The sequence below is a fragment of the Meriones unguiculatus genome, chromosome 4, assembly GCF_030254825.1.
Source record: "Meriones unguiculatus strain TT.TT164.6M chromosome 4, Bangor_MerUng_6.1, whole genome shotgun sequence".
Taxonomy (NCBI): Eukaryota; Metazoa; Chordata; class Mammalia; order Rodentia; family Muridae; genus Meriones; species Meriones unguiculatus.
In genome coordinates, this window is record NC_083352.1 from 19,023,489 (window position 1) to 19,047,223 (window position 23,735).

Genomic DNA, 23,735 nt, shown 5'->3' on the forward strand with positions numbered 1-23,735 from the left:
GGACACCTGCAGTGCCAGAACTGTGAAGACAGACAGGGAGAGGAAGCCCTTTCCTCTCAGGAGCAGTCCTCCTCCGAGACTGGCTGGCCTGGCTCTTGCCAGTTTGCTGCCACCGGTCCTTAGTGACCCTGTCATGCCCCAGGCAGCCTCTGAAGCCTGGGGTGGGGCAGCTGAGGAAAAGCCTCTGGAGCCCTGAGTGCACCGTGCTAACTCAGGGCTTCTGGCCAAGGCAGTAATTGCCAGCTGCTGAAAGATATTAAACGCAGGGAAGGAAAACTAAGTTCTCTACGAGACAGAGTTCTTACAGCTTGTAAAAAAAAAAAATGTAAATAGTTACCCAGTGAGATATTATTTCATGTTGTTGCCATTAGGGTTTGAGTGTTATGCATAGAGGTGATCATTCAGGCAATCCCGCCCCAGCAAGGAGTGAAAACTACCCATTAACCCCTCACAACAAATCTACCACCTCTCGCTCTCCACCTGACTCAGGCATTTTTTCCTGGGTGGCAAATTTTATGTAAATTGAAGTTGTGGGGGGAAAAAAAATCTATAAATATTCACAATTTTCTAAAGGCTTTTTAAAAAAAATAGCTTTTGAGGGGCTTTTTTTTTTTTTTTTTGGATTGGACTAGACCCAGGGGAAGGTCTGCTGCCTTGTCCATGGAATTCCCAGCCTAGACTGAGATTTTAGGGATCCGGTTGCTTACGGCTGACACACAAGAGCGACTTTCCCAGGATGTCAACAGTGCACTGCAGCACAGCCAGCGTTTTCCTGGGACTCTCTTTGTCTCAGCACTCCACACGTGACATGCGTTGTCTGCCCGTGGCCTCCCAGGACCGGCCACTCTTAAACATGGGCAAACTGGAGCGTGAGGAAAGGTGACATGCCCAGGATCACCGCAGCAGCACCCTTTACAGGGAGGCCTGTTCTACCTCGGCATCCAGTATCTGCAGGTGAGCCACAAACCCATTCCTCTCTCTCTCAGCTCTAGCCGAGCTGCTTACAGGATCCAGTATTACGGAAAGCATAGCATGAAGTCAAGCAAGCTTGTAATGCCTGCTAGGGAGATGGTGAGTTCTAGCCCAGGCTGAGCTCCACAGCCACATCCTGCATTCTAGCAGGAAAGAGAAGTGGCTGACATGCAGGTCATTCTTTACAACAATGTCATAGAAACAGCCCTAACCCTGTCCTATTTGACTACCCGTTCCTCATTCCCAGGGCAACCAGGCAAGGCCTGGCAAATAAGGTCCCACGCATCTGCCACACTTCTGCGAGGGGGGGGGGGCGGGGAACGGGACTCTTGCTCTGTGCCCTGTGCTGCAACATTTTACATGGGCTTTTCCACCACATTCCTAACGCAACGCTCTGCCCACAGCTGGTCCTCAGTAAACATGGTCCAGTTGATTAATGACTCACAGTCTCTCCCAGGTGGCGAGCCATTCCTTTGAAAACTGAACCTCCTTTCAGGCGGCTGGGACCCAGAGTAGGGCTCTGTATGGGGTAACAATTTTGCTTAAGTAAATGTCAAACGGTGATTTTTAATAATCATCTGCAAGTGTTTTAATTAGGCCTTGGGCCTAGCTCGGTACGGCCTTTCATTTTTCTCTCAGAAGGAAATCTGGACAGATGGAGTCAAGGAAATTCTCCTGCACTTAGCAGCACCCCAAAGGGTGTCCCTTCCCTCTGTGTTTGCTGTGGAGCACTGTTCAGGAGCAGGAAAGGAAGCAGGCCTGGCCTGGACAGCATGCTGTCTGGCACTATTTGCCCTATCCTTGCTAACTGCTGTGAGCTTCGGGAAGTAAGTTTCTTAAAAGGACAATGTGCCATTTCATATCATTGCTGGCCTCCTACCCGAGTCTGCATATCCTGTCTCTCTACCTCTTCTCTCTTCCTTCTGTTCATCTGACATCTTTCCCTCCTCCAAATAAAAACACTCTACTGTCCTTTCTGCTGCCTCCTGACCCCTTTTTTTCCACCCACATTCCTAAGTGTCTACTCTCTTTCCCGCCAACTTATTTCCCATTAATCATTTCTAACACACATCTGCTTGGGCCCTAGAAGGATTTTCTTGGCTCATTCTTGCAGCTGGACTGCTTACAATAACCAAGGAGGCCTTCGTCTCTGTCTCCTAATTCTTCCTTCTTCCTAATTCTTCCTCCAAGGTATCCACAGAGGCCAACCCTTCTACAGTCTATTTTTCTTCTGCTCTTACCTCCCAAAGGCCAAGGCACCCCGGAAGTGGACTTTGTTTCTTTGTTGTGAGACAGGGTCTCGCTCTGCAGCACCAGCGAGACTGGAACTCAGTAACGAGGCCAAGTTGGCCTCAAATCCATGATGTGATCCTCCTGCCTCTGCCTCCTGAGTGCTGGGTTTCCACCTACGAGTCGCCGCAGCCAGCTTGGAGTAGAATTTTAAAGATAGCAAGCGTTGGTGGTGACCAGAGGGGGATGAGGGACTGGGAGTATAAAACTTTGCACCATAAAATAAATAGGAACATCTTCCGCCCTTCCGTTCCTAGGCTCCTCTTGTTGTCAAGGCTGGGCACCTCTGGCCATTCGGTGTCAACTAATTTTCTAAGAATTAAAGATGAGGAGGGGGACAGTCGGGTAATCTCTGAGAGATCGCTACACCCTGATTCACTAACCAGTGTGGATACAGGGAGTGCTTGAGCATAGTGTGTAACCGGCATGGCCTTGGAAGCTGCCTGCCGTCCTTTCTCCTGACCACGATCAAGGTCATGTTTGTTCTAGGAGTAGTTACTTCTCTCACTTTAAAGATCCCTTTGAAATATCCTGTTCTCGCATTGTCTTGAGTCACTGGTACCGGGGTCAGACAAAAGACCGTGGGCCAGCACCACGCAGTCAGAACCAGATGGCCCTGGGGCAGTCCTCCGACAGAAACAGGCCTTGATGATCAGAGTGACGCACCAAGACGGGAAAAGTGGTACTCTAAAGGAACAGTGACACCAGCGCGCCTCCACTGGCCGCCAAGGGCAGGCAGAAGTGGTCAGTCCAGAGCTGGCACACAAAGGACCAGTCTCACCTGATTGAGCCTGGAGAGTCAGAACTTTAAGGTCAGGTCCGTGACTATGTAAAATCTCTGCCAAGTGTGAATGCATTCCTTCCCGCCCCCTCCCCCAAAGGCTCTGGGGAATCCGAGAGGGTGCTGTTATTATTAATAAAAGGGTTTAATTTCTAAATTCAGCTGGGGGTGTTGGAACCAATGGAGTAGTCTCTGGAGTCTGTGTAGCCCAGTGGTAAAAAGACGCCCCCCACACGCCCGCCCCAGGGCACCGGCCTCTGCTTTGATGCCTCTCCCCACCCCGTCGCCAAAGAGCAGCCGGCTACAGCACAGTGAGGAAGCTTTATGGGTTTAAACAAGACAAGAACCCTGAAACACACCTAAACACGATCTATAATTCAGTGCGCCCCGGGGCGTTCCAGGCGCTTCGAGGCGGCACTCCTTGGCCAGGGCACAGCGCTTCACCTCGACCATCTCACCGGGAAGGGAAGGGAGCCCTTCAATTTGCAGGCTGACTGGACAAGCTCAAAGTAGTTAGAACGGCGGCTCTCACGCAGCGCCAAGGGAATAGTGGATGCCCCGGAGGCTTCGGCGCTTCCAAGTGAACACATCCGGGCGAGGCCAATTAGGGGAAAGAGAACTGGCCGCTGTAGCTCGGAGAAGCGACCTGGCTCCCTAGGCATGGCCGGCCCCCAGGCTGCCCCCGGGAGAGGCTTGGATACCAAGACTCGGGCCGGCGCCCTGTGCGTTCCCAGCCCTGTCCCCATCGTAGACACTGGGAGACAGCCCCGGCTAGCACACTCACGCGCGCGCACACACACACACACACACACACACACACGCACGCACGCACCCTGTGGCAGCCGGCCACAGGAGAGGGGCGCAGAGCCTGCGTCTAGAAGTCCCATCCCTCGTGTGACCCGGCGGCGAGGGCAGCCCGGCAGAACCCGGAAAGGGGAGCAGTTCCAGCGCTCGGCACAGGCCGGGAGGCGGCGACGGGCGAGGGCCCTTTAAGAGTCTCCCCGCCCACCGGCGGCGCCCGCCTCCGCCCGCCGCTCTCCCCGCCCCGGGGTCCGGGAGAGAGCTGCGATTGGGCGGGCGCGGCGATCCCTTTGAAGTGTGGCTGCGGATCGCGGCTATTTGACGTGCCACTTGCGGAAGGCGAAGGTTTTTGTGTTGCTCGCCTGGGCTAGCGGCGGCGGCGGCGGCGGCGGCGGCGGCGCGGCGGCGGTGGAGGAGGGGAGGCTGCACCGAGGCGCAGCGGCTGCCGCACGGCGTTCGACGCAGCGGAGCGAGCCCACCCGCCCCGGGAGCTCGCCTCCCGGAGCTTCCCCTCCCTCCCCGCCCCCCCAGTGGCGCTGCCTCCTCCAAATGAGCGATTCGCCCGCTGGATCTAACCCAAGGACACCCGAGAGCAGCGGCAGCGGCGGCAGCAGCGGCGGCGGCGGCGGGAAGAGGCCGGCGGTGCCGGCAGCGGTGTCCCTCCTGCCCCCGGCGGACCCCCTGCGCCAGGCGAACCGGCTCCCTATCAGGGTCCTGAAGATGCTGAGCGCTCACACCGGTCACCTCCTGCACCCGGAGTACCTGCAGCCGCTGTCCTCCACTCCCGTCAGCCCCATTGAGGTCAGTCTCCTGGCTCTGCCCACCCGGACTTGAACCCGTTCCTCCACCGTGCCGTGCTGGGCCATAGCCCTGCTCCCTGGCCCCTGTAGCTCGGTGCGACGCGACGCGCCGGGGCGGTGAGGCTGGCCACACTGGCGGACCTCATGAGGAGGGACGAGAGGCAGGAATCAGACCCCTCCAGGTTCTCCCTAGACCACTGGGTGGAGGGTTTTTGCCCACTCGCCCCTCGGAGCTGCGTGGTTTCTGCCGGACTGGGTTTGCTCTCGTGCCCTGAGCCCTTTACTTTTCCTCTGGCCCCCAGAGTCCTTTCCAAAGACGGCTCCTGGGCCTCCCTCGCCGCCACCCCCGATCCGTGTCCCACTGCGTCTCCCCCGGCCTCTTGGGGCACACTGCACAACACCCAGACGCTCGGGATCTCCGGCCTTTCTTCATCCGACTTCTCCGGTTGTCCTCCCCGGGAGGGGGGGGGGAGAGGGAGTGGCTACTCCCAGGGCCAACTGCAGCTCTGCCTTTAGAAGGCGCCTCTCCCTGCCCTGATCCCGAGCGCCGTCGCCACAAACCCGTCCTAAACGAAGTTCTCCCAAACTAAAGGTTCAAGTTTTTCCCTGGGCCAAGGAGGTGGGGGCGGGGGGGGAGGAGTAGATGAAAAGGGGCGACTCCAGAGAAAGCCACCTTTAACCGGGAAGGCAGGTGTTGGGGAGTAACACACAACGGTGCTCGGCCGGAGCCAGGCCCAGGTCGCCGGCGCGCCCCTGCGCGTCCGTGCGCGCTCAGCGGGTCTCCTGATCTCACCCTTCTCCCCCTCCCCTTTGCCACTGTCTCCCACAGCTGGACGCCAAGAAGAGTCCGTTGGCACTGCTCGCCCAGACCTGCTCGCAGATCGGCAAACCCGACCCGCCGCCCTCGTCCAAGCTCAACTCGGTAGCGGCGGCGGCCAACGGGCTGGGATCCGAGAAGGACCCGAGCCGCTCCGCCCCCGGGGCCGCCTCGGCGGCCGCCGCGCTCAAGCAGCTGGGGGACTCCCCGGCCGAGGACAAGTCCAGCTTCAAGCCCTACTCCAAGGGCTCCGGCGGCGGCGGGGACTCCCGAAAAGACGGCGGCTCCTCGTCCGTGTCCTCCACCTCGTCCTCCTCCTCCTCGTCCCCCGGAGACAAGGCGGGCTTCAGGGTCCCCAGCGCCACCTGCCCTCCCTTTCCTCCGCATGGAGCACCGGTCTCCACCTCGTCCGCCTCGTCCTCGCCCGGCGGCTCCCGGGGAGGTTCCCCGCACCACTCGGACTGCAAGAACGGTGGCGGCGGCGGGGCCGGCGGCGGGGACCTTGACAAGAAAGACCAGGAGGCCAAGCCCAGTCCGGAGCCAGCCGCGGGGGGCCGAGGCAGCGGCGGGGACTCGGCTCACGGTGGCTCGGAGGCCTCGGCGTCAGGGCGCAAGTCAGAGCCGCCCTCCAGCCTGGTGGGGGCGGGCCACGTGGCTCCAGTGTCGCCCTACAAACCGGGCCACTCGGTGTTCCCGCTGCCGCCCTCCAGCATGGGCTACCACGGCTCCATCGTGGGCGCCTACGCCGGCTACCCGTCTCAGTTCGTGCCTGGCCTGGATCCTAGCAAGTCTGGCTTAGTGGGAGGCCAGCTGTCCGGAGGCCTGGGCCTGCCACCCGGCAAGCCTCCCAGCTCCAGCCCGCTCACCGGGGCCTCTCCGCCCTCCTTCCTGCAGGGATTATGCCGTGACCCCTACTGTCTGGGAGGTTACCACAGCGCCTCGCACCTCGGCGGCTCCAGCTGCTCCACTTGCAGCGCTCACGACCCAGCCGGGCCCAGCCTGAAGGCCGGCGGCTACCCTCTGGTGTACCCCGGGCACCCTTTGCAACCGGCTGCGCTCTCCTCCAGCGCGGCCCAGGCCGCGCTGCCGGGCCACCCCCTCTATACCTATGGCTTCATGCTGCAGAACGAACCGCTGCCGCACAGCTGCAACTGGGTAGCGGCCAGCGGGCCCTGCGACAAGCGCTTTGCCACCTCCGAGGAGCTTCTCAGCCATCTGCGGACTCACACGGCCCTGCCCGGCGCAGAGAAACTTCTGGCCGCCTACCCCGGGGCCTCGAGCTTGGGCAGCGCCGCGGCCGCGGCCGCAGCCGCAGCCTCCTGTCATCTGCATCTCCCCCCGCCCGCCGCCCCCGGCAGCCCCGGGTCGCTGTCGTTGCGGAGTCCACACACTTTGGGGCTAAGCCGATACCACCCCTATGGCAAGAGCCACTTATCCACAGCCGGGGGCCTGGCCGTGCCGTCCCTGCCCACAGCCGGACCCTACTACTCGCCATATGCACTGTATGGACAGAGACTGGCCTCCGCCTCAGCGCTCGGATACCAGTAACTACAGCTCTGGCCCCTCCCAGCCCTGCCCCACCCATCCCTTCCTCTCGCGAGTCCCACCGCCTTCCGACGCTGCGACCTCCACTACTGCTTACCCCTGCCGGGATCCAGCCCAGCCCCTCCCCGCCGGACTGTGTATTTATTTACTATAATGTTAGCTTACAAGCTGGAAATATAAGTGCACTAATGGCCCACATGAGTCAATGGTATGCAAAAAGTCTATCTCCCCAAATAATATTAACCACCCAGATAACGGCACGACCCCATTTCCCTCTCCCTTCTTTTTACTTTGCTCCCCCTTAGGTGTATATTTTTAAGGTTTTTTTTGTTGTTTTGTTTTGTTCTTCTGTTGTTGTTTTTGACTGATTTGGTTCTAAGGAATGAGGGGAGAGCCGGGGTCCTTCGCTTTTAGTTCCCCCCATCTTGGGAAGTCTCTTGCATGAGTCTTAACTGTTAAAACCGCATTTCTTCCCTTTCCCTTCCACCCGCTCGTTTCTTTCCACGTGAGGTTTTAAGTTTTTTCCTTTTGTACAAGAATTGTAATAATTTTTTGGGGGGGAGGGTAGAAGGGGGGACAACCGTGGTGGCCGGAGGTCTTGAGCTTTGCTGAACCAAGACTCTGTGTGCACTTGGTTCTAGGCTCTGGTCCCTCAAATCAGATCACAGCCTTGACCCTCCAGGGTGCTCGGCTCCGAGGGCCCTGGGGCCACCAGCGGGCTCCCCCTTGCAGTGGCCCAGTGGCCTCCCACTGAGCCTGCCGTCCATTCTCTACCATCTGGCCCTCAAGGGACCCACGCCTTGCCCTGAAGTCAGATTGCTGGCTGATGGGAACCTGACCCATCCAATCAAACGTCTCAGAAGGCCCCGCTGGCACGAAATTGCTCTTTATATTTTGTGAAGTACTTTACCGTCATTGTTTTTTTTTCTTTCTTTCTTTCTCTCTCTCTCCCCAGTTGGGACTGAGCCCGCCCCCTTCTCCGATGAGGAGAGGGGCAGGGCCGGGGATCCTTGAGGGCTCTCCCCAAAGTACACTAGTCCCAAAGTCAGCAGACCAGACAACATCCGTAGCTCTGTTGGGGGCAGGCTGGGGACTCAGGGAGCCCTAGGAGCACAGCACTCCCTTCGCCCTGTCCCAGACCTGAGCCAGCAATCGCCAAAGCTGGCAGTGGGTTTCCCTGGGTTCCTGCGGTGGGTGGTTAGGATTAAAGACCTCTCCCACCCCTTCCCTCCCTCCCAGTCCTACGCAGCAGTGCCGGGGCTGCGGGGCCTCCTGCGGGGTGAACAGAGCTCTCTCCCTTGCTAAGACTATTTTGTTAATAAATGGAATTCTTGGCTATATTCACACCGTGGTGTGTTTCTCTCTTGCCTCACCCGTAGTTCCGCTTCCAGACACCTAAGCAGATGTCCTTGTTTTGTTTTTTTTCTTAAGAGCTTTAAGATTTCCTTCTGAGCTTCCAAGACGAGTTTAACGCCTTTTCTCTAGGAGAGAACTTGCACCAATGTATTACAAATTACATAAAACCATCTTTGCTTATTCTTTTTTTTCCCCCATTTGGTTGTTTGGCTCCCAGGGTTACTTCAAAGGCCTTGGCATTTCCTGGGGGCAAAGTGGAGCGAGGGTGTGTGTGAAAGTGGATCTTCCTCTGGGGCGGGAACTCAAGGGCTGAGAAAGGGAACCAGGAAGGAAGGAGAGCTGAACGAACTCCCTCTGCCTTACCCCAAGCCGGCGGGAGGACGAGCAGAGACGTGGCTCTGGCGCCATCTCGTGGCAGTAAGGGGCGCTACAGGCTGAGAGGCTTCAACTTGTCCGACCTTTTGCGGTGCCCAAGACATTTTATACTTTGTGCTCCTGGGTAGGAGTGATTCTTTTCACGACCAAAGGGTAAACACTTGCTCAGAGGGCCGTTTCGTGAGGCTTGGGGGCGCCTCACCCAACTCTGTGTTATCGACTTTGGTCCTCTGGGACTCTGGAAACTCGGAACCAGTTTGGTTTTGCCGAGAATTCTCAGCGAAGATACAGGACCCCGAAGCCATTCTGATATCGCGAATCTAGGCTCTGAGACCCAGTTCCTACCCGAATTCTTTCGACTCACCTGTGTCCTCTCGCAGTGGAGAACAGGGACTGTTAAGCAGGGTGTTGGCCCGGTATACTTGCCTACTGCATGAAATAGAGGTTCCGCAGTGAGTCTTCAGGGATACCCTGAGCCCAGGTCCCCAGTCATCAGCTGCTGGTGCCAGCATGGACTGGTTGCCCCCCACTGGAGGGCGGCCACAGCAGCAGGGCTACAGACTCTGGTTGGCCAGCCAGGCTGAGCTGCGCACGCACACGCGGCCTAGGGGCACCTCAGTGGGTGCCACAGGGCTTTGGATCTGTTGGTGCTGCACTTTGCCCTCTCTGAGGATAAACTACCTAACAGGTAGTTTGTACCTACAGACTTCCGGCTTCTGAAGCTCGGTAGGCAAGAGTCCACTGCCAGAGGTGGGCCAGGGGGCGCATTCTCCCATCTAGGCTTATCAGGTGTTCACAAACGGAACCTCTGGGTTGAGGCTCCCTGAAAAGCTGCACCGCTCTGGACACTTCCGTACAAAGCGCGACATTTATGTATCCCCAGATCTCTGCGTCTAGACAAAGTTCTGTCAGTTAAATGAACATCAAGTTGTTTGGTTGCTGTTGTTGTTGTTGTTGTTTTTGCCCAGTACCCGTGCTGGCCACTCAATGACGGTATGCCCCGGGGAAAATAGCCTAGGCTGCTGGCATCCCTGGAGGACAGGAGTCCAAGGCAGACTGAAGCGGGCAGCCAGGCAGCGAAAGTCACCCTGAGACCAGCCCCAGGTGGGCCCGGGAATCAGCATTGTTTGGTGGTTCACTCTCCCACACACCTGAAATGCAGACAAGCCTCCCCTCCCCGTTTTGCTTTCTATTTATTGTTTCTTTCCCAGTTTCCTTTCCTCCCAATTCCCTGCTTTCCCCTGCCCTCGCCCCCTAACCCTCCCCGGGAAACACCTTCATGTTTCTTTTCCAGTGTCTCTTAAAACCAATGGAAAGGGCTCCTAAACTTTTTTCTTTTGGCTTTGTGGTCGGTAACTCTTCCTCCCTGGGGGCAAAAGGTCTTCTCTAGTTAGGAAGGGAGATGAAAAAGATTCTTATCTCCCATAGCTAACAAGTCCTCTCTATACTAAAAGAAAGCTTTGCTAATAGCTGCCTGGGCTACACCTTTGGTATGAAAAAAAAAAAAAAAAAAAAACTATTGGAAAACTATTACACTTGGGACCAGGGAGGGCTAACTGAGCCTGGTTGAACTTGCCCAAACTACCCTGGCAACCAAATGGCTGGAAATAAGATTTTTACCCTTAAACAATGCCTCCCCACCCCGAAACTCATAAACTAGAATTTTTTCCTAAGAAATTGCCTGTTATAGTTAGCTGGTGGGGAGTTTACTTTCAACAGCTTAATTCCTATTAATCATCATTTTAATAGAGAGGAGCTCTCCCTACAACAGCTGCCTATTTGTGTACTTGATATATGTGGCAACTCCCACCTTGTATTTCTCTACCTCCTTTTCTCCAAATATCTCCTCCTCCTCTTTCCCCTAATCTCTCCAGGCTCCAGAAATGAGACCTGTGTTCCTGGGGCACCAGGCTGGAAGCCACAAAGCTGGAACCTGAGACATTGGATGTTCCTGGCTCTGAGTCCTGTTTTCACACCTCTTGCTGGGTTATTTTTGTGGCCCTGTGGGCAGCAGAGAGGAGAAGAGAAGGAGGGGGAAGGCCTGCCCTCAGATATAGGCTTGGTTTAGTTGGATGTGGTTTTAGCCTTCCCGACTATCCTCGATTTTCCACCACTCGCCATTCCCAGACAGCTCTGGTCACCTCTCTCGGCCCATCCTGCTATCCTGTATTTGTATCGGAGCTAACTCCCTTCTGATGCGTGTTGGGGTTGGGCAGCATCCGTCTTGCCATAATCCCGAGGCCTGCACTTTATTAATCATTCTGTGGAAGAAGCTGCACTCCACTTTTCTGTTTGATTTGATTTCATTCATCCTGTCTTTTTGCAAAATAGATGGTTGAGTGCATCCGATAATGTATGGTTTAATTTGGAGCACTATGGGTTTGAATTACCATTTTCATAATGTGCTGTGCATTAATGTGTTACATCATTTATAAAGAGGAATGTGCTAGCTTTCCAACTTTCTCCTCAAAGACAAAGTCACCTGAAGGAAACAAAGCTCAGATCACATCTACTCATCTTCCCCTTCCTCCCGGAGTAGCTTCTGCTTCCTCTACAGGGTCACATGACCACGGCTCATAAAACCAACAAGAGGTTTTTCATTCACATCATGCAGGTAGGTGTGGAGGTTTTGGGGGCAGCTTGCATAGGGCTGCCCTAAGCTGTCCATGGCAGTACAAAGCGACCCCTCATTATGGCCCAACAACAGCTTTGCAGCCAACCAGCTTGCATTTTTTGCTGAGACCTCCAGCGGATGGCTCTTGGTCGACCCTAATCCCAGCACTCCCTCTCCGATGGCTGTAATAACACCAGCTGTCTGTTACTCAAACTGAGTGAGGAGGAAAAAGCACTGATTATCCAAATACAGTCATTAAAGGGGAAATGTGTTTTTAGGACTGTCAGAGTGATTAATGAGGGCTAGCCGTCTTTGCAAATGCACTTGTTTAGTCTAACTGGCAGCTTGTATTTTCCTATTGATTTATTGCAGCCGTTGCCGGGCCTTGGTGTGTGCGAAGTCAGGGCACTTCACAACTGTGCCCTGTTTAAACAGGAAAAGCATGCACCATTTTGTCCAGGAGGGAGGAGACAGCCTAAAGCCTCTCTCTTCAGTGTAGCCTCCAGGGACGCAGACCAACAAAGAAGACATTAAAACCGGCAACCAAAGAGGGAAGGAAACGGCCTCCCCTCGGTCTTCCCAGTTATTTTGCTCCAAGGTCAGTGGAGACACATCAGGCTCCGACAAAGTCTGCCCTAATGTAACCCTCAGCCTGCCCACATTTCTCCACCAGTGGCCAGAATCCAGCTGTCAGTCACTGGGTCAAAGGACAGGAAAGGGCCCCAGCAGAGAAAGAGCCAAGAGAGGGAAGTGATGAGGCCAGGAAGGAAAAAAAAAAAAAAAAACAGAAGTCACCAAACCCCTGCAGTCTAGCAAGGAACAGGTAGACAGTTCACTTCAAGGCTATAACAGTTGGGTTGACTTTTAAAGAGAGATAGGGGAACCGCCGAAGCCACACCTCTACCTTTGTATTTGTGCTTTTCCCGTTTTGATAAATAAGGTATGTAATGAAACAAACAAACAAAACAGAACACAAACACACACAAAATGGCGGCTTGAAAAGTCTCACAATTTGGGGATTGTACTCACGGTCCCAGATTAATGGTTTCGAGGCTGTATCTGTGCCCAGCACAATGCAGGATACCATGCGATACCAAGGGCAACTCTAGAAACCTCTTGCCCACAAGACAGGGAACGCTATAGCATGGCACTTTAACCGTAGCTCTGTCCATCTGACCCACTGATCCAGCACCACAGTCTGCCCTGCAGACAGAAGACATGGAGAGACACAGTAAGATGCCGCTGTGCTGTAGAGGGGGACGGAACCATCAGAGGAATGGTGGAAGGACCCAGGCTCCCAGTTCCTACCGGCCCTCCCATGGCCGTTGTGGGGTCACCACAACATGAGGAACTGTATTAAAGTGTGGCAGCCGTAGGAAGGGTGAGAAGCATAGCCCCAGATCAGTAATGTCCACTGCCGGAGAAAAATCAAGAAACAGGTTTTAGGGCTGGAGAGACAATTTTGTGCTTAAGAGTACTTGCTGCTCTTCCAAAAGACCTGGGTTCCGTTCGCAACTACCTGTAACTTCAATTCAGCGGGATCTGACTCCCTCTTCTGGCCTCCACTGGCACTTGCACACTGTGGCCTTCTCTCCTCTGGACACATATGCTTAAATAAAAATAAAACAAATCTATCTTTCTTTCTTTCTTTCTTTCTTTCTTTCTTTCTTTCTTTCTTCCTTTCTTTCTGAAACAGGTTTTAGCTATAGGGCTGATGAAGTGTGATGGTACACCCAGTTCTTGAAGGATAAGGCAAAAAGATGCCCTGTCCTGGGCTATAGAAAAAATAAAGGTTCTTATGGTGGTTTGAATAAAAATGGGCCCCATATGCACATAGGGAGGTGTGGCCTTGCTGGAGTAGGTGTGGCTTTGTTGAGGAAGTGTGTCTTGGGGATGGGCTTTGAGGTCTCAGATTCTCAAGCCTGGCCCAGTGTGGCACTCTCTTCCTGGTGCCTGCTGGCTGATTCGGTTATAGACCTCTCGGCTACCTCTCCAGCACCATGTCTGCCTGCATGCCCACAGCGGCCTTAACCTCTGAACCCTAAACCATCCCCAATTAAACGCTTTCTTTTAGAAGAGTGGCTGTGGCCGTGGTGTCTCAACAATAGAAATCCTAAGACAGCCCTATCTCAAGAAAAAAAGAAATACGGTTACCACCCGCCCGGCTCCTAGCTCTTTCCCCATCCGCTTGCACCTTCTACGCACCAGTCCAGAGGTGGGAAGAGTTTGAGAAGACCCTCCCCAAGCTTTCCCCAGCTGGTAGCATGTCGTCAGCTTTACCAACAGACCTTCTATAACAGGAGAGGCTGTCACTGGATTCTGGTTCGCAGATGAACTAGGAACATTTTTTTCTTAAGACAAAATAAATTGATAGGAGAAAGGAGAGTGGCTGCCTGCACTCTACAAACTTCAGAAAACAGACCAGTGGGATCGGTATGGTCTGACCTGGAGACAGTTCTGGAAAGTCCAGCCTGTCTCAGTCATTACACAGCTAGCAGAAAGAGCACTGAGCTAGGAGTCAGGGAACGTGGCTGCACCTCTGCGTCTAAAACAAATTGCACACTAAATTAAAAAAAAAATTTTAAAGAGTGGGGAGGGGAGCTGGAGAGACAGCTTGATTGCCCTTCCAGAGGACTATAGTTTGATTCCCAGCACACACATGGTGGTTCACAACCATCTGTTAACTCCAGTTCAAGGGATCCAGCACACCATTCTGACCTGCATTCATACCAGGTACACATGTGGCACACAGGCATACATGTAAGCAAAACACCCATGCACATGAAAATAAGTATTTTTTTTAAGTTATGTTAAAGGCATGATTTCTAGCCAGGATTAGTGGTGCACACCTGCAATTCCAGCACTTTGGAGATGCAGGCAGGAGGCTCTTGGGTTCAAGGTCACCCTGAAGCACACAAGAAGCTCCAGAGAACCTACTTCAAAATGATTAATTATATTAAATAAAACCCAGTTGCTGCTGGCCTCTACTGAGTCTATTTTTCTTAATCTCTAAAATGAAACTCTTAAGTTACGTAAGTTATATAATTATCTCTTCCGAACTGGGATATTCTATATTTTTAAGACAGGATCTTGCTATGGTGTCCAGGCTAACCTAGACATTTTCCTGCCTCAGCCCCCAGAAAAGCTGAGACTACAAACGTACCACCATACACAGCTCCTATGATTTACTAACTATTTGAAGACTAAAGCATCATGATAGGATGGTTAGGATGTGATCACTGTGCAATTCTGAAGTTCTTATCATACCTTAAGACGTAGCTCAGAGATAGAATGTGCCCATCATTCGTGAAGCCCTGAGATCCACCAGAATAAATTTCCCACCGAAGCAGCCAGTGTGGATGATCCAGCAAAAGAGGCTCCATGGTCCCAATTCACCGACAGGCAGAAGGAAGGGGTGCATGTGAAAAATTCCTGTAGTACGGGATTCTTCACACACACACCCAAAGCTGACTCCTCCAAAGCAAATTGCTGCTGTGTTTTATTTTTAACGAAATGCTCAGCATATGCTAACATAAGTATTTTTGAAACCGCATGGATGGTTCAGGTGGGGTAAAAAATTATTTTTGGTAATTTTGAGAATCCTGAGGTTAAACCAAGGTCTTCAAAGAGAATTAGATGTTTCGTGGACTACAGCCAATTGCTCTCAGAGAGGGGGACTAGCTAGAGAAGAAACGAGAAGCAGATAAACATCAACCCACGTTGGAGAGCTTGGCTTTGAGTGGGCAGTGGCCATCTCTCACAGTTCAGAGGACAACGTGGAGAAGTCCTCACGTTTAAATCAGGGCCAGATCTGAGAACAGCAGCCGCAGCTAGAACGTGTTACTGCACATACCTCCACATCCTGTTTGCTCTCCTGGGTGTGTGCATGTGTGAGCATATGTGTGCGCATGTGTGTGATACACAGGTTTGCGCTCAGTCCTTACAGGAAATGGCATGACATCACACATATGGAACTCTGGGTCAGACGTGCCTGGAGAAATCAAGGAGCCTCACATTGAATGTGATAACATATGCTAAGCACTGGGTTCCTCCTTTTGTGTGTGTGTGCTGGGGTTGGAACCCAGGGCCTGAGGCACACTAAGCAAGTGCTCCACCCCTGACCTAAATCCCCCGTCCCAGCTACTTCACCCTTACGACAAACCACCACTTCCGCTTGATTATAGAGCTGAGCTTTAAGGAGATCAACCTCCCAGGATTTCCTAGTGGAGGGCTGTGGAAGGCTGGGTAGAGAAGGACCCACCTGTAGCACAAGGTCTTAGGACACTGAAGCAGGAAGATTGACTGTACCAGATTCAGTGGTGTGCCTCCAGCCGAGGTTTTATTGGGCCCATCTCCAATAAAAACAAATGAAGAAGCTGTACAGCCAGGCCCTCACTGTTCTCCTGTCTATTAAACCGCTCTGCACGTAGCTCCAGACTTTCCATCTTGGAGATCTCCAAACTTGTTGGTCTGTGGGCTGCTTGTCCGGTTTGGGAGTTGTATGTGTGTTAGACGTGTCTTAGACCGCAATCCTGGTCGGGACAGTAGGTTCGACTCAGTCAGTAAACATTCAAAGTGACCATCATGTGCCAAGTACAACCAGCTGGGATCAAACCCAGGGTGCCACACATGCTAAGCAATGTGAGGCAGGCTCTCTGCCTCTGAGGCAGACTCCTCCCCCAAAATAATTTTAAAAGAGCTGCATAGATATCGAACATAGTTAGTGACAAGATTTGTATCTTGTCATCATCCCTTAAACAATACAGTGTAGGGCTGGAGAGATGGCTCAGAGGTTAAGAGCACTGACTGTTCTCCCAAGGGTCCTGAGTTCAATTCCCAACAACTACATGGTGGCTCATTGCCATCTATAACGAGATCTAAATCTGTTGCCCTCTTCTGGCATGCAGGTATACATGCAGGAACAATACTGTAAAAATTATTATATATATTTATATTATATATTAAATATATATATTTAAAAACATATACCACTTTTGTTTTAAGAGACTTGAGCGTCCGTGGATTTAGGTACCTGGGGCAGGCCCCACAGCCAGTCTGCCTTGACACCAAGAGAGGTGTCAGTCCTATAATAGGCATAGCATTCAACGATATATAGAAACTGGTTTTATTTCAAGAAACTTATGGCTGAATGCGGTGTAGAGACATGTTCTAGCTAATATATGACGTACTAATATCCATCAATGCTGTTACAATAGCCAGTATTGGCTAGACTCTGTGGTGATGACAAATTAATGCCCAAATCCCAGTGCCTTAACACAATGAAGATCTTTCTTCTTCACTCGCATTCTGGATCCAGTATGGACTGACAAGGATTCCATCAATCACACTCCAACCAGACCACAGTGGTAAGACACTTCTTCCAAGTCATTGGCTTATGCAATTATAGTGGCTAGCTGAGCAAACCAGAAGTCTGTGGGGGCAGCGTGCAGGACGGGAGGGTCACAGACACTCTGAAAGTCTCCTGACATGACCCATGAATTCAGGGAGGTCAAAAACCTCTCTCAAAGGGCTCGCCGATTAGGCCTGGCCCACCCTGGACCATCTCCATTTGATCAACCTAAAATCCACTTGTTAGGAACTCTTACCCCATTTGCAAAAATGTTTCACAGAGGCACATAGGCCAGTATTTAATTGACTAACAAAACTACGGTTCAATCTCACCAACCCAACATATCGGAAAGCACCATGCTCTGCTGTCTAATCAGTTAGACCCGTTGACTAACAGGGACAACAGCGGAGGACCTTGGATGAATTTTTGCATGATTCAAGCCAACAGTGACCCTCGCTGACTCTTCTCACAGGATCCTCGCCTCTATCTGCACAGATAATAAGAGGGACTCACTCCCAGCACACTGAGGGAAGGAAGGTCTAGAGGTGAGAGCAGCCGGGTGTGGAATAGGCACCTTCCATCCTGCCATCCTCAAGGTTCCTAGAGAAAAGCAGGTCAGTGAAGAGAAGGTGCCATCCTCCAGCCGCTGAAGGTCAGACCATGGATGGATGCGGAAGATCACCTCAGCTCACCTCCACCTGCTTCCTCTGATGATGCCACATAAATGCTCTCCCAACCCCACTGAGTCCTGTTTCCTTGCGAAAAAGTTGATGCTGAAGTCAGAGAGAACATGAAAATTTGATAGCATGGGTCTGTAATACCAGTGCCAAGAAGGTAGAACCAGAATGGTTGTGAGTTTGAGGCCAGCCTCGTCTACATAAGGAGTTCCATGCCATCCCAGACTGACATACTGTCTCAAAAATAGGAGACGGGTGACAGGAGTGGAAGGGAGCAGTGGGAGAAAAGGAGAAGGAAAGTAATGAAATATAGCACACCCGAGGGGTGGAATGGTCTGGCAGCCAACGCTGGCATCACTAAGGGCTAAGCAGAAGGCTCAGGGCTACACAGAGATCAAGACACGCATCCTCCACAGAGCTGAGGCCTCCACCTTGCAAAGATCCAGATATGAGTCCTTGTGGTGGCGTGTAGGAGAGCCTCTCTAGCAAGGAGGCTTGGGATCTCTGATGTATTTGATGATAACAATGGCCTCTCAGTGCAATTTACAGGAGGCTAAGGGTTAACCCTAACAGGTAATGGTTGGTGGTCACTGGCATCAATGGTCACCAACAGGTGCTATCAATAGGATATGCTCCAAGTTCAAATGAACTAGTTTGGGCCACAGGGACCAGACCTGAGCATTAACTGAATGCTCACTGTGTATCAGGCGCTGAGCTAGTGTTCTGCGCATGCGCTTTCATCAACAGTTCCCTTCAGTGAGTCTTGACACAGTTTGCCTGAAGTCATAATAAGAGACAGAGGCAAGATCCCCACCACGTCGTCCGATTTCAATGCCTGTGTTCCCACCACCAGAGCTGCCACGTACTGCTGTCCAGGCGGAGAGCCCACCTCAGCCAAGGCCACAAGTGGGGCTTCATGGCTACCTGTGAGAGCCAGCCTGGGCTGCAACCACAAAGGCACCACATGAGGAAGCAGCAGGGGGAGCCTTGCGTACCGCTGACCCTGCCCTCTAAAGACCAAGGTCAAAAAGGAGCCTTCAGGCCCCTGGTTGCAGGTTCCCCCCCTGATACTAAGCATAGACTTGTGCCATGCTCATCGCCAGCTACAAACTTCAGTGTCCAACACTGTCCAACATCCCGATACCCAGCCTTCAAGAAGCTGAGTCATGAGGATCCCAAGTTCAAGGCCTGCCTGGGCACCTTAGTAAAACCTTATCTTAAAAAGTTTTTTGCTTCTTTCTTATTCCTGGAGAACTTAACAGTGTGCATTAAATGCTACTGGAATACTCTGTGTGCCAAATTGCCTATGATCCAGTAGGAATAACGACATAAACTCGCACTAATGACGCAAATGTGATAATAGCAAAGAGGGTTCCCCCAAAAGTGCAGGGTCCTCAGAGCACCCTTAGAGCACCCACACACACACAGAAGAGGAAGAAGAGAGGGTGCTAAAAAGACAGCCTGATCAAGACCCAAACTGGACTGTGCAGATGTCCTGGGGACGCCCCTGATGCTCCTTATTGACCAGCCTGCATGCAGAACAGAAAGACACCTAAAGCCAGCAGTCAGTGTTGTTTCTGGGCCACCTGCGGAGGAACAGCCACCCAGCAGGCAGATAAGAGAGGACCAGATGCTCAGGGCAGGGAAGCAGTATGACCAGTGAGCTTCAGTCAGCAGAAGGAAAGGAAGCTCTTGGCTTGGGGATTTGGATTTGAAATGAGTATCGCATTTGCTCAGCCAGCTTTCCGTGTCCCAGCTGCTCACCCTCGACTGTCATCCTCACTGGGACCACCTCACTGGCTCTTTAGAGCATCATGGTCCAGAGCACAGTGGGTCCCCAGGATCCTTTTCATGGTCACACCCACAAGATGAGGATTTCACCCACACACATATCCTGATAGTCACCTGTCTCGGCCCCTCCCCTCTGGACTTTTGGGGAGCTCCTAGCATATTTCTTTGCACCCTTGTACCTCTCTGTAACTGTCCCCCTTGTGCCCCTCCCCTAGAGCCATTCCTCCCCCAAGACACGCACACATGCACGCTGCCTCTCGCCCTCACCTCCCCCCTTCCCCTCCATTTGTTTCAATGAACAGCCCCTTTTATCTATTCTGTAGGTACAAACGAAGCTGTCAAATTTGATCAGGCGCTTGATATGACAGGCTGTGGGAGTCAGGACCCCTTGAACAGAGTGGGCCTTGTCTGTCACAGCCCGCCTGACACTTCCCATAATGCCCAGACTGATGAGATTCTGAGTAGGGCCCAGCACATTTTCAACTCTATTTTGGGTGAAAACCCTTCTTGAAAGGTCTTGAAAGGAGCTGGCAGTTCCGCCGCCCGGATGATTAATGAGGGTTGGCTCCACTGGATGGATTTCTCCTGGTGCCAACAGCCGTCCTCCCAACAGGCCAGAACGTGTTACCTCTGACTCCCCCAGTGCTTCCCCGCAGGCATCACCCCCCAAAAGTCCCTTCCCATCAGCTTTCAGAATGCCCCCTCCAACCCTCACTTCTTCCGCCAGCCACCACCTCTGCCAGCCCTCCCCACTTTCTAATGGAAGCTGCCCACCCCCCAACACATGGAAAAAGTTAGTCTCACAGCTGAGGGGCCAACCTGAGGGAGCAGGGCCTCCTGGACATCTTTTGAGGAGTAGATGGGAGAGGGGGAAGAAGGGACAACTGGGCAGGGACTGTGGAAGACTGTGGCTGTGACTCCTTGGCTGTATGCCATGCCCCACATGGGCAAGGTGGGCCTTTCTGCTTTCCTTTCAGGGATGTCAGGGGACAAAGGCCCCAAAAGATGAAACATCAAATTCCTTGTTTGTTTTTCTTATCTTGGGTGTTTCTCAAATAGAACAACTGCAGTCAGGAAGGCACCTGTGGAGGGCAGGTTTAGTATCTTGGTCTCAAGACTCTGCTCTAACAGCCACCATGGGGATAATTTAAAGTGCTTCCCACAGCTCCAAATGCCCCTGGGGTACTACCAGCTATGCCAACGACCGCCATACCGCAGAAAGCACTTCTGGCCCAGGTACTCAAAGAGCTAGGCTCACTGTGGAGCCTCCATGAACTCCTGTAACCTTCAAACCCGCCCCTCCCCACCCCACCGTGCAGACAGCAGGGGCGCACCTTCCCTCCCTTCCTCTCTCTGTCTCTCCCTCACTCTCTCTTCCCCCCCCCACCCATACTGCTGCCAGCAGTGACCAAATGTCCTTTGGGGACTTTCAAACTCAGAACCCTTCAGGAACAAGCAGGCTGCGGATAGTTCAGGGAGGAATTTGTCCTTCTTTGCTTGCCTCCTGCCTGGTTGGTTGGTTGGTTTTGTTTTTTTTTCTTTCTTTCATTTTTGACAGGATCTCCTTATATAGGCCAGGCTTGCCTCAAACTTGCAATCCTCCTGTTTCCCAAGTGCTAGGATTACAGGACTACACTACCAAGTACGTGTGGTTTCTTTTCCCTCTGAGGCAGACCCTGGCTATGTGGATCAGAGAACAGCCTCATGAGTAACTGAGCTTACAGACGTACACTACTAAGATCTATTCATAGAGTGCTTAAAAAACTTCCGACAACTTCAGAATAACCTCAGGCCACTGCGTAAAATGCCTAGCCAACTTTGAGATTCCCCCCCCCAACCATCCCACACTTGAACCTGAGACCATAGTCACTCAGCACCATTTACTAAAGCATTACCAGGCACTGAATTGGCTCTGCAGAAGACAAAGGTCAGCCAAAACATGCAGCTTCCTGCTTCCTGCAGCTGACAGACAGGTAAGGAGATGGAGCCCATTGGAGTCAATATAGAGTTGTGAATTGTTGGTAAGTGGTGAGTGAGAAGTGGAGTGTTGTATAGGACACACAGGGGGTATCATGAGAAATCCTCATTCAGAACAAAGGTCTAAGAAGGCCTCACTGGAACATGACACAGAAACTAAGACTCAATGGCTAAACGAGGTTGTCCAGGTGAAAAATGTGCCAAGCTGTCAGCTAACTTGCTTTGCCTGGGGTGGGGGGGAAGGGGGTGCTGCCCTCTTGAGCTGAGACTTTGTAGAAGAGAAAAACTGAGAAACCCAACCAAGGCTTGGCAGAAGCACCAGAGGAGCAATGAGCTTGGAGGAGAAGGGAAGTCCAGGAATGCAGAGAGGAGCCACTGACCACAAGAGCCGGCACAAGGCAGTACCTCTGCACCTAAGGCTGGAGAGTATGTCTGTGTGTCTGTGTCTCTCGGTATGCTGCAGGGCCCGTGGAAGGGCACTGGTCAGCCTTCTGCTCCTGGAGCCAACTGCACAACGAAAGCCACTGAGCGAGACAGAAATCACCAGGTAATCCCATACATCAGTACAGAATAGTTATGAGACCCTTGCCAGAGGCGTGTAGCTTGAAGAAAATCTAGGCTTCTCTCTTCCAGATAAAATTTTAAAAGGATCATAGAAGATTGCATTTCTTACTTTTGGAAAACTCCTAGGCTCTATTATTAGTTGGTTTTCTTACATATAACAAATACCTGAGATAATCAACTTTGTTTAAAAAATGAAAGGTTTGGGCCTAAAGGGGTGGCTCAGGAGGTAAGGGAGTTTGCAGCTCTTGCAAGGGACCCAGGATTGGTTCCCAGCACCCACACAGTGACTCACAACCATCTGTCACTCCAGTTCCAGGGGATCCGATGCTTTCTTTCTGGCTTTCACAGGCAATATATAGCATATATACATACACATAGCATAGCATATATACACACACATCGCATATATACATATATATACATATATACATATACATATGCAAAAGATTCAAACACACAAAATAAAAATAAGTCAGATTTTTAAAAAGCATTTAAAAAGAAAGGCTAAGCAGGATTTGGTGGCTTGTACCTCTAATCCAATACTCAGGAAGCTGAGGTAGAAGGATCACTGCCAGTTGAGGCCATCATGAACTTCATAGTGAGTTCTAGACAGCCATGACTAAAGAGTGAGGCTCTATCTCAGAGATAAACAAACAAACAAAGACAAAAGGTTTACCCTGGTTCACGGTCTCAATCCATAGCATACACCCTGTCCCTTTGGGGCCTGTGACAAAGCACTGTATCATGGAGGAACACAAAGTAAAGAAAACCATTCAGTTCATGAGAGATGGAGAAGAGGGAAGAAGGGGATAAGGGGGAAGAAGAGGAATGGAACAGAAGCCCAATGTTCCTCCAAGTTCTGCTTCCGGTGACCTTAAACCCTCTCCTGGGCCCACCACTTAAGGTTACACCAGCTGCCAGTATTACCAAGATGGAGACCAAACCTTTAATACATGGGCCTTTGAGAGAAGTTCCACAACCAAACTCTTGAGCAAGACTTCACTATGCCCTCCTTTGTTTAATAGGGCCAAACCTTTACTTCAGCGTGCAAGTCCTCATGTCCCCAGTGTACCAACATCCCCCTGCCAGCACCACTCACAGGAGCTGATGGGACAACTCACTCTGTCAAGCTCTTCAGGTACTCAGGCCTTCTTTCAAGCCGTCCTTGCCTCTCGGTGCTGTCAGGTTTTCCAAGGCCTTATGACTTTCTTTTCTCTGGAAACTTTCTCATCTCCCTTTATCTCTCTGTAATCCTCACGTATATCCCTCTCATCTTCCTGAAATGGATGAGAAACTTCTTAAAGGCAAGAAAAGGGTATTCTATTCATCTTATGTCCCCTCTACCTAGGACAGTGCCCAGCACTCGGTAGGTAATCAATAAGTGCTTGCTGAGTCCCATTAGCTGGAATCACTGCAGGGATAAACATTTATCAGTTTCTTTGAACTGAGTCATTAGGTGGACATGGGAGGAGCCCCGGGGATGACACTCAAAACAGAGACAAGAGGAGAGACAATGAAAGAAGATATGAAGAATGCCTGCCTGCCACCAGGACCCAGAAGGATTCCTTTCTCTAGTCAATCTCCCATGTGCAGACCAGGCAGGTGGGCTCCCGGGGCTCTGCCATTAGCAGCATGCCTTGGAAGCCCGCAGGGGAAACAAGCTAAACAGGACAGCAGAGACTACCCTCCTCCACCAACATGCAATAATGGCTAAAATGTTCCCTTCGAGCCATTGCTTGGAGGAAGAATGAGGTCATAAGAAAAGCACCATAGATGCCAGACAGGATGGCACAAGTCTGTAATGCCAGCCCTCAGCAGGCTGAGGAAGGAAGAACAGCTTCCAGTATTGCCAGCCTGGGTTGCATAGCAAGTTCAGTGCCCACCTGGATTGCACAGGAAGACTGTCTTTGCAAAACAGACAAATGTAAGCATGGAAGGCAAGAAGGCAGTCCTGGTAATGCACCCGTGTCCACTGAATAGGACAGGAAAAAAAAATCACACCTAGGTAAACAGAATCGGGGTCTG

General features: G+C 52.0%; 1 protein-coding gene across 1 annotated transcript; it reads left to right on the forward strand.

Annotated features, from left to right (window-relative positions):
* Positions 1–4,185: 4,185 nt before the first annotated feature.
* Positions 4,186–8,350, forward strand: Znf703 (zinc finger protein 703). The gene is made up of 2 exons (XM_021639918.2): positions 4,186–4,645; positions 5,474–8,350. The coding sequence occupies exons 1-2, from the start codon at positions 4,394–4,396 to the stop codon at positions 7,007–7,009; spliced, it is 1,788 nt and encodes a 595-aa protein (XP_021495593.2). The 5' UTR covers positions 4,186–4,393; the 3' UTR covers positions 7,010–8,350.
* The last annotated feature ends 15,385 nt before the right edge of the window (positions 8,351–23,735 follow it).